Source organism: Thrips palmi, unplaced genomic scaffold (genome assembly GCF_012932325.1).
Source record: "Thrips palmi isolate BJ-2018 unplaced genomic scaffold, TpBJ-2018v1 HiC_scaffold_3, whole genome shotgun sequence".
Taxonomy (NCBI): Eukaryota; Metazoa; Arthropoda; class Insecta; order Thysanoptera; family Thripidae; genus Thrips; species Thrips palmi.
The window spans coordinates 8011527-8022611 of record NW_023144630.1 but is presented as its reverse complement, the minus strand read 5'-3'; the positions used below and the strand labels follow the sequence as shown (position 1 = coordinate 8022611).

Genomic DNA, 11085 nt, shown 5'->3' with positions numbered 1-11085 from the left:
AACCACTGCCGCTGTCTCTCGAAACCATCGGCGTCCCGTTTGGGTGCGTGAGAAAATGACGAAAACGGCTCCCGGAATCAGTCACTCGGACTAGCGGCCCACAGTGGGCCAGATGCACGGCGCAGGCGTCCCCCGACGCGTTTTGAGCTGCAGAGTCGCTAAACAGGACTCGAACCGATCGAGTGACCGCCACCAATGGATTGGTCTCCGAACGAGGAATCAATCCATTGGTGGGGTCACACGTTTGGTTCGAGTCCTGTTGAGCGTCTCTGCAGCTCAAAACGCGTCGGGGGACGCCTGCGCCGTGCATCGTGCGTCAGGCGTAGAGACCCTCGGGAGGGTCTCCAGTCTGGCGTAGCGTGCGGCGGCGGAGAAGACGGGCCCCCAGCGACACTCTCAGATCATCAGTTGGACTCATACTGGCTGGCTGCTGGCTGACTGCTGACTGACTGGCTGGCTTGCCGCTTGCCAGACTCCGCCGAGTAGAGAGCGCCACAGTCGCGCGCCTTCGGCTCGGCTGCCCGAAGTGCACCCGAACGCCATGCCCGAGCCGCGCTAGGGACACAGAGAGGGTCCCTGGGTCCCTAAGCCGCGCCCGAGCGCCCCCCGCCCCAAAGCGCACCGAACAAGCGAGGTAGGGCGCGGGGAGGGGCGGGGGAGCGCCCGATGCTAAGGAGGGTCCCTACCTACCTCCCATGGCCGTACACGTCGGGAGGAATTTTCCGCAAAGGGGGGGGGGTCGCGCGCCTGTTTGCCTGGATTCGGGCCGGGCAGCGAGGGACCTGTCTTCGGGGAAATCCGGTTCCAGGAAGGACATTTTTACGCGCAACGGAAAGCGCCCGGTTTGAAACCTTGGACATGGGGGCGCAGCAAAGTACTCATCCCACACTGGTAGCCAACGAGACAGGTCCGTTTGAATATGATGTCACATTCGTTTAAACGTGACTCGGCCGTTTAAAAAAAGGCTGTCACATTCGTTAAAATGACATTCAAACGAATGTGACATCGCATTCAAACGAACGTAACAAAATTCACATTCGAATGAATATGACGTCACATTCGTTGGTTTCCAGTGCACATCAACTTCAGCGGAGCACTCGGATGACCCCCGCCCCCTCCCTTTCCCTCCAAGGCAATGCTCCATAGTGTTGCGTACCATGTTATACCAAATTTTTGATGTACACTGAACACCTAAATGTATACCTAGTGCACACTTCAGTTCTTTCTGTGTGTACTGAGTACACCGAGTGAGAACCCACATGAGTTCTCAGTGTAGATGTGGGTGGAATGAGCACCGCCAACGCTGTTATTTTTAAAATTTAGGCTAAGCTGACGTGGTGCAGAATACTGTTGATATTTATTGAAATCACCAAATAAATGAACTTGAAGCTAGATAGGCATCGGTTGGTCTGGACGACGCCACGATTTGTTTGCCATTTCGCAATGTTTTCGCGGCCAGAGTCGAAGGGCTGGAGTGTGGTGCGCCGGGACACTGCGGGAGACTTAGCGTCGGTAGGTCTTAGAGGAGGGTAGCATTAGAGAAGCGGAGCGATAGACCTCTGAGTAAATGTTAGTGTTAATAAGTGCAACAAATATACGAAGTTAGATTTTCGCCTTCATCAGAAGTCGTGATTCGCGTCGTGATTTTCTCTAACTCGCCCACTACACTGCAAAACCAGAGACTTTTGCGGGTGCCCCGACAGTTTCGGCCACACACAAACAAAAGCTGCAACCTGCCAACATAGGGACAAGGTCAGATATTTGCACGTTAAAGTAAAACTCACAAGTTGACAAGTAGTCGAGGGGTTGTATTTTTGGTGTAAAGTTGCTCACTATGACATGAACTTAATCCCAAAGTGAGGACCCCCAACTCTCATCAGTTTTTTAGTAATTGAGGTTTACGTAACAAATCCAATCGTTTTCCTCAAAGTCTCCTCACGACTACCAAGAAACTTTTCAGCCTCCAGCTCCTGGCAAATTGATCCTAAATAACATATAAAAATGATAGCATAGGATTTTTACTCTCTCTCTGCAAGTTTTTTAAACTGCAGTAAAGCGTCAGTAAATCATTGCTTAAAATTAAGATTTTGGTCGAATGTAAAATTGAAACATGTTTAATCAATTATGGTAAAAACACAAATTGACACATTAAAAGATCCGTATGCTCTCTTTTTCATATGTCCTTTAAGATTGATCTGCGAAGAGCTGAAGGCTGGAAACTTGTTTGGTATTCGTGAGGAGAAATTGGGGTAAACGACTAAATTTGTTACGTAAACCTCAACAACTCTGAAACTATTGGGAGTTGGGAGTCGTACCTGTGGGTTTAATTTCATCTTACAGACAGCAACTTAAATGAAACTGCTGGCACAAATATTCTAATAAGTAAGATTTTCACTTTACAGTAACCATAATTTTTTTTTAACTTTGAAAGTTTTTGTGTTTCTTTATTTCTTTATAAACTATAAATGCTTCGTAACTTTGTCAGAAAGATATCCATGAAGTCCATAAATTTTTGTCAGGCTGTTCCTGCTTAATCTGTTGCGCAGAATCCCTCTGGCACAAACATTTAAATTTGCTATAAATGACCTGTTGTTGTCGAACTGCTTCATGGATGTGAGTGCCATTAAGGGTTTATTAGTTTACATTTGGGCCAGCTATGACTGCAAAGTAAAGAACTTCCAAAGTTTAAATTGGCTACAGGACAATGTTGAGTCAGCTGGTCAATGCTTGGACAGTCTACGGACTGAGTCCCGTGGATTTAGCAGGCCTGAATCACCTGATCTAAAGGGCGGGGTGCGTGAAGAACGAATCAAGGCATTTTCGGTCATTTCATTTATTGGCTCTTAATTGTTTTTTAGTTTTTGGAAATGTGGGCGTTGTGGCACTTTGAGGGCACAAGTAAGTCTCAACAAACGTAACGAGACGAAACAAAATACTTAAATGCACTACATATTTATCAACCGATCAGAACTTATCCTCCGCCAGTCGCAAGAGCCCGTCTGAATCATACCCAGAGCTTGCTGCCCTACAAGAGCCAATGTGTGCTGAGTACGCATCCATCGAAGTGTATTTGTTAGACAAGTACTCCATCTATAGATGTGTAATTGCTAGTACAGTCCAATACATGTCTACTTGGTAAGTTCCCTCCAAGAGAAGTGTACTTTGCTGTAGAACACTTCTTATGGAAGTGTACTAGGCACACATTGGATTTTTTAGTAGTGTGCAAGCGCGAAATGACGTCTTGACGGAGTGGGCGTGGCTGCCTAGAAGGCTTCCCTCGGCACGCCGTCGCAGCAGTCGCACTGCACTTTGCACCCGGCCGGCAACACGCGCCGTGCTGCCGCTAGCTGAGCGCGGCAGGTCGCAGAGTCGCACCCTATCCGCAGAAGCACCAGCCGCGACAGCTGTTTGAGGCCACAGGGGCGAAGGAACGCGTCCAAATCACTGCATCCTTTGGGCCATCCTGCTCTGGGAGACGCAGCTACCTCCAGCCATAACACCTTCAGCGATGCCGCGTACAAGCGAAGCAGGCCCTGCGTCGCAGCGCGGTCGAAGCCCTTGACACGCAACCACCTGGCGCTGCTGGACTGAGAAGGCGCGGGCAGCTTGGGGGGCACAGCAGGTCCTATGTCGAAATCAGCGGCGTTGGATATGTGCAGTCGCCGCAGGTGTGGCATGGCCTGCACCGAGGCTAAGTGCTCTGCACGAGGGATTAACAACTCCAGCTCCTGCACCGCAGGGGCTGCAGCGTTAAGGACTTCGAGGCTCCAAATTGGGTCACTGTCGCAGCGGACAGACAACCGCCGCACCTGCAGACAGAGCACGCACCTTTAATGTATATTCATGCGATTTCTGCACATTTCGAGTCTTGCTTAAATGTGTAAAGAAGAACTTTTGTCATGATGCGAAGGAAATGGCACATGCATATCACAAAGGTAGCATTACAAAGGTTTTTCTTTCAATCTAGGAACGAAAATACAAAGAAGATTCGTATTATGAAGAAGTATTGCTTCCTATTACGCTTGCGCCGAATACACTTTTGCACTTCACAGCTCAGATTTCATTAGAGCGAGTATGTTAAATTTGACCCTAAATTATTTTCATTCCGAGGTTTTAGTTGAGTTTAGTTTAGACATGCGTCTCACTGAGAGTGAATGGGTCACCACCATCACCCCTCAAATGGGTGATGGAACTTCGTCACCCAAAAACTTCGAGTGATGAAAAATTCACCACCCGAAAGTTGGTGACAGGCGTTGTCACCCAAATTTGGGTAACGTCGTCAGCCACGCCATGAGGTCCCCGATGACGTCCTCGTACTTGCAAGCATGCATTTGTAAGTGTGTACTTGAAAGACAGTTGGATTTGTAGTGCATCGGACACCTCACCCTCTCGGCGTGGCCGACGACGTTACCCAAATTTGGGCGATGATTTCATGACTGCCCAAAATTTAGTCACCGCTGGCTTGTCACCCGAATTTGAGCGACGATGCGTGCATCAATGAAAGGGCGATGATGGTGACTCTTTCATTCTCAGTGTCCTCGATGCATCAACATTGCGAAGCAAGGGGACAGGACACGAGAAACGACGAATTTACACTCACACTATGCTGTCGAAAGAAAAGCAGCGCCTCCGCCTTCTCATCCTCCAATTGATCGGGGCCAAAGAGGCCCAGGTGTTTCACATCAGGCTCCTCAAATCTGGACTCCTGAGAATGTGTATAGAGCACACACTCATCTGAAATGCAAAGACATGGCTGATATTATCACTGTACGGGCACAGTTGGTTGATGTAAGGTTCCGTGCACGGACAGTCACTGGTTTAACGTGGAAGTAATGCTTTCATCTGTTATGATAATACAGCAAGGTCCATTAGGGTCAGGGCGGGGAAGAACTGGACACCCCATATTTTATTTAAATTGACGTGTGCTTAGACATAAGAACCATCAAAAGTTTTTCAGAGGCATCAGCAGTTCATTACGTGATAGATGTTAAGCCTGTGCATACAGCATTTGGAGTAAAATATGGGGCCTTCAGTTCTTCCCCTGTCCAGTTCTTCCCCGCCCTGCCCCTATGATATGAGTTTCACTGGTTGATGATGACTTTTTTTCATTTTTACTAAACCTTAAGAATGTACAGGACATTTCGACGCGTCCTAATAGAATAATCCTAGCAGTTCCAAAACAATCTAACTGTTAGCGGTCTTTTCTCAAAGTCCACCCACTGTAAAAAATTCCGTACTTTTGTAAGGAAATGGTCCGGAAAAATATAGTACGGAGGTACGGAGAAAAGTACGGAACGTTCCGTACTTGCTCCATATAAACCCATGTAAATGGGTACGGAAAAAAAGTACGGAACGTTCCGTAGTTCGCAAGTACGGACGGTCCAGGCAAATTATTGACCAGACATGCTCCGTACTTTTTCCGTACTTTTTTCTCACAGTGCAAGCGCTTGTAGGGAGTGACCGGGGGGCGAGCACGTGTTAGGCCCATTGTAATAGCTAGCGATCAATCCGTCAATAAACCATGGTCTCTTGTCATCAATGCGTGATCAGTTAGAGTCAGTCGGTCCGTGAGTTCACTATCAAAACAGTGCGTGCGTTGCCCAATGAAAGGGTGATGGTGGTGACTCTTTCACACTGAGAAAACCTTACAAACTATTTTGGGCCTTACAAAGAAAAGTAGTTTGTATAACAAAGTATTTTGAGCATACGTAAGCTTACAAAGAAAAAACTTCGTAATTTACGAACTATTTCTTCGTATAACAAAGTATTTTAATTTGTTATATGTATGCTCAAAATACTTCGTCAGGTTTTAAGAATGCATTCTCAGTGCAAATAGCACATACCTGTCCTTTTGCGTTTGGCGGGCGCCTCGTCCAGCATGGGCTGCTGCACCGGGCACCGGCCTGAAGCGAGGACCATGACAAGCGCCTTGGTGAGGTCTTCTTGGGCGTCCTGGCCGCCGACGTGCCACTGGCAGGCAACCCTGTTGGTCTGGCTGGCGTCGGGGCACACATACAGCTTGCAGGTGGCGGGCCACACCTTGGAGGAGGCGTGCTGGACGTCGAGCAGCTGCAGCGCTTTCACCGCGGCGCTGTCCTTCATGCCCTGCACGCCGTCCTGGAGCTCCTCCAGGTGCTGGCTGCACCGCGCAACGAGGTCCTGCAGGCCACGCCGCAGCACCGCCTTGGGCCGCTTCACATTGTGCTGTCGTTCCAAGCATTGGGGCGAGGAGACGGACTGGCAGTCCAAGCACCACCACATCAGGGGCCTGCGAGCGGCAAGAACACAAATACACTGATAAAAAGTTTGTCGCAGCTTTACAACTTTTCTATTGCTAAATTGTTTTGGGACCAATAGATTGTTAAGCCATAGTGGTATTGCAACTAAAGAATAATTTCGCATTGACAAACTTCTCATGACATATAAACAGTTCACCCTCAGGTACAAGTCGATGACTGATTGAGTACTTTTGTCGCTAACTTTATTTTTCATGGCTCTCCAATAATAATAACCTCTAATAATGGCAATCTCACAACGATGATGATTCCAATATTATTCATCATTTATTTTAATTCAGTAGATAATGTCAAAAGATGTTGTATGCACACAAATTAAATCGTATATGGTGATTAGAAGAATTTTGTTCTTCAACGACAAATTGTCGCTTTCTAGACTCGATGGCATTTGCTTTGCTTTGGTTCATGATGATATTATATTTTAGAACAACTAAATTTTTACTTATCTGATTGCTTCTACACGTACAACAATTTTTTAACAGTGCAGGGTCGGTTGGGGTAATTTCGGGACATGGGGTAAAAATAGGACAGCTGTTTATTGAGCAAGATTTGACATTTCAGAACTCATGCCACACCTTATGTTATTTTCACACTACAACCATCGCATTGGACGTAGCATGCAACGTCACATTGAAATTCAATCTAAGTCAAATCCATAGCCAACAAACAATTAGATATAATATTTAAAGACAAATTCTCGATATTCAAAATTTTGGAAATGAATACTGTGACCAAGCCGCTTAAGATACCATAAAGATACCATAAAAGTAATGAGCTTCTTCCTGGCCACCAGATCCAAACCCGTGTAAACCTGATGGAATCAGCCGCCATTTATTCGACCTACTCATTCCACTGCACTGCCAACGCTATGTCTCACACTTGCACGTAACCCGTGGAACCATAGACAACAAAAGTGGGATAGAATATGACTTACGTTACCGTGAGACGCTGTGGTTCACGCCAAATAGGGAGAGACTGTCTTACACTTATATTGTCCGTGTGGAGCGAGAAAGACTCACTCAGACTTACTTTTTCAGCCCCGAGGTGGATTCCAGTACTGCTATCAGCGAATGATTATCTGCGACAGGATCCGCGAACGCCTGCATCAAGGACAAAGGAAGGCATCAGATTATTAGTGGCGGGGAGGGGAGGGGATCCCTGCAAGAGTGAGCTGAGAGCATTTCAGGTTGTATTAATTAATTTTACAGCCATTGCACTGAAACCTGAGGTGTGTACTGAGAGCACACACATAGGAGCACAAGAGGGTAGACGCAGTCATAACACATCCGACCATGACCGGAAGTAGCCCGATTTTAGCGAAGTGTGCTACATACTAATGTTTGAGTCCCAATCGAGGGGTCCTATTCAAAAGATCTTATCTGGGTGCTCCTATGCAAAGAATCTTATCAGCAACGCAAGCGAATTTCACCAAGTTTGAACCGCGGTCACGCTCTCATGGATGTGAATCTGCCATAAATTAGCTTTATTCACATTGAAATGAGCGTGACACTATGTTCAAGGAAGCGTCACATTTTGTCACGCTCGTTTCAACGTCATGCCACGCTCCTGCACTGCAAGAAAAAGTGTAAATAGTACAACAAAAGTACAACAAATCCAACAAAAGTACAACGAGAATTGTGCAAACCACAACGAGGCCTGAACTGCGCAGCACTCGTCATGCCGGTTCTACTGTACTTTGTACAACAAGTTTTATACTTTGAAGAAACAACAAATTCCTGATAAAAATTTGCCAGGGATTGGTGCACTTTTGTTGTGTTTTTTTCTTGCAATGTGGAATAAGTGAGTGCGTAGTTCGGAGTTGTTTTCCAGTTTTACCGTGGACCTACGTACCTCTCGGCAAGTCGGGCATCGCCTCTTCCGCAGGCCCTTGAGGCAGGTGGCGCACACACTGTGCGAGCAAGGCAGCACCTTGGGCCGAACCTCCTGTAAGTCCCACGCCTCACAGCATACGGGACACTCCATGGTGACGAAACGACGCGACGCAACACGACGCGACGTAAACAAACGAACTCTCTGGCCGGCTGGAAATGAGCTGACTGACGAACCGCCCGCCGCGCCGACGCCGACCGACTTCGTGACTCAAAGACTCAGGCAGCCTGGGTCAGGTTCAGGCAGACGCACGGGGGTGCGTTCGAGAACTCCACCCGGGGGCCCTCTGTCCCCCCCACGCCGTCCGAAAACTCTTCGGGGGCCCTCGGGGAGGTTCGGGTGGGGCGTCCGAAAACGTCCTCGGGTGGTCCTCCGAGGGCCCCCGATCCACCTTGCTCGACGAGGTGGGTGCGTCGGGGGACGCGAGTGGTTGGCGGGAGTTTTTGAAAGTAGGCCATTTTGCATAACCATCTTTCTAGTCTTAATTATCTCATCACAGTTTTAAAAGTCTGTAACGATAACGGCAAGAACTTTAGAACCTTTTGATCAGATTTTCCGGCTATGCAAGTGCCGAGAAGAGAAATTAAATTTCGTGTTCTGATATTCAATGGTTATGAAACTTTTCCTCTCAAATTTTGCATTAAATAGTGTGCTAAACATATGATTGAAGGTTTAAAAACTTCATCTTTTGACAAACGGCAGCAACAGTAAGTGCTACCATAACCTACATAGCAGACGGCATCAGGGTTCCCTCCACAGCCGTTCGGAAACTCGGGTGCCCCCTGCCTTCCTCCGCGTCACTCTACCCCCACTACCACCTTCCCCCCGGGTGGAGTTCTCGAACGCACCCCCGTGGAGGGCACGGTGTAGAGAGTCTCTCTACACCGTGGTGGAGGGAGACGCACCACGACGCAGTGCAGGGAGGGGGAAGGGGGAGGGGGGAAGTAAGGGCAGGGGAGCCTCAGGACCGCGTCACTCCGTCTCTCTCGCACACCCAGGACTTCCAGTGCAGGTGCGAGAGAGACAAACGACTCTCGGAATCATTGTGCAGGGTTGCCAGATGGCGAGCGAGCAGGTCGCTGCCTGCAGGCTGATTCCGAGAAGGGAGTGTCTCTCTCGCACTCAAGGGCGTCCCGCACGGGTGCGAGAGAGACAGACGGACGGGACCTCCCCGCTCGGCATCGGCCTGCAGAGCGCGCGGAAGACCCCTCAGCAGCCTTTCTTGCTTACTCAGCCGAGTTCGCCGAATTCCGTTATCCCTGCCGCACTGGCCTGCGTACCAGCGGCCGCCTCCTTCCCCCTCCCCTCAGGCATCCGATTCCGGAGCACGCAGTGTCGGAATGTTCGTTCCCCTCGCACTGGAGGGAGAAGTACTCGTGCGTAGCTGTGGCCACGCGATTTTGGTTGTCAAGCCGCGCTGCCTAAGCCTGGACAAAGTGTCCAGGTGCCTAAGTATGGCAGGCATCAAACGTTGTGCTATAAAACTTTGCAAAAACACATCTGAAGATGGATTTTCGATGATTACGGTAACAGAAAGGAGGAGAACGAAGCTTAATTGGCTAACATTGTGTGATCTACCAGAGTCAACCCCTAAACATTCTTACATCTGTGAGGTGAGGTTATGGTTTTCTGTTGTCGCTCTCGTGTTGTTTTGATTTTGCTTAGTTGTCGTGTTAAGACTAAATTTTACATTTCCTAATATGTTTTAGGGTCATTTTACGAAAGATCAAACGGAGATTATTGATATTTACGATGGAACGAGGCTGAAGTCCAACGCTGTTCCCACAATTTTGTCGCCTAACCCACCTAAGTTATTTGTTAAACAAACTGTTGGGACTTATATTGTCGAAGGTGTAGACGAGAAAGGCAACCACATATTGAAGCTGGATCCGGATGAGCCTTTTCGGCAGGTTAAGTTACTTAAAAGCAGCCCTGTTAAAGATGGTAAGTTGTGTACTTGTTACGTTGCGGATTTGCTGAGTTTTTGTGTGTTGGGGATGTTCACTTTTAATTACATTGTTAACGTTTCTTTCAGCTTCAACTCCTGAGCCAGTGGTTCCATCAACAGCTAGTGAACATACTCCTGCTACTGAGACCCCTTCAATCAATGCACAAGAGACCTTACACTCTCAGACTTGCATTGACTTTTCATGTCTTGCTATAAAGGTTTTTGTGCAAACATAATATGTACTATTTGCTTTTTAGCTATGCACTATTTTGTTCATTGTATAATGTACTTAGTCCATTAAACCGGACTTTTTGTCATCTGCGATGTACGTTTCAATTTCTTCTACATGATCTATTGATAATTTTATCTTTATTACGATCAAAATTGTGCATAGTTAAGAAGAAAATGGTACATTTTACATTTGCTCAAAAAACGCAATAAGCAAGAGAGAAAAAAGTCCACATAGGTCTGAGAGCGGCAGACTCCAACACTACACGCCGCCACTCATGCAAGGAGGGGAGGGTGAGGCTGCTAGGCGACGACGCTGCCAGAAATACCAATTAATTGGCACACTGGTACCATGAGAAAAAAAAATTATCATTAAAAATGTATTTTGGCCAGTACAAATCGAAATTTATTCTCGGAGGAGGCTTTGTGTTTTGAAGTGTTTCCAGGATTTATCCAGTTGCCTTCTGGACACCTTAGAGCCCAAGCCCAACATGAAAATATGAAGCCCTGTTAAAAAATAGCAAATGAATTGCCACAGTACGTCACTTGCTGTTTTGTCTAACATTTTAAAATATGAATTTTTTTTAAATCTTGTCGTTTTTTAAATACCCCTCTCATGCCACTTGCTGGGTTGTGATTTGAGTGTAAAAATTAGTTAATGTAGCAAACTCGTTTAACAGCTCCGCAAAATTTGATATCAATTCAGCAAGCGGTCTACGCAGT

At 47.3% G+C, this 11085-nt stretch overlaps 2 protein-coding genes across 3 annotated transcripts; one reads left to right on the top strand and one right to left on the bottom strand.

Moving 5' to 3' along the window:
• Nucleotides 1–2817: 2817 nt before the first annotated feature.
• Nucleotides 2818–9542, bottom strand: LOC117648342. 2 transcript variants are annotated; one of them, XM_034390836.1, is made up of 6 exons: nt 9417–9542; nt 8148–8413; nt 7326–7396; nt 5844–6268; nt 4601–4734; nt 2818–3809 (listed from the first exon to the last, which is right to left on the bottom strand). In XM_034390836.1, exons 2-6 carry the CDS (start codon nt 8277–8279, stop codon nt 3264–3266), a joined length of 1308 nt encoding a protein of 435 aa, XP_034246727.1. In that variant the 5' UTR covers nt 8280–8413; nt 9417–9542; the 3' UTR covers nt 2818–3263. The 2 variants fall into 2 exon arrangements, with proteins under 2 accessions (XP_034246727.1, XP_034246726.1); XM_034390835.1 differs by lacking the exon at nt 9417–9542 and having other exon boundaries at nt 8148–8437.
• Nucleotides 9500–10370, top strand: LOC117648505. Its single transcript, XM_034391011.1, has 3 exons — nt 9500–9799; nt 9896–10130; nt 10222–10370. The coding sequence occupies exons 1-3, from the start codon at nt 9527–9529 to the stop codon at nt 10368–10370; spliced, it is 657 nt and encodes a 218-aa protein (XP_034246902.1). The 5' UTR covers nt 9500–9526.
• Nucleotides 10371–11085: the final 715 nt, after the last annotated feature.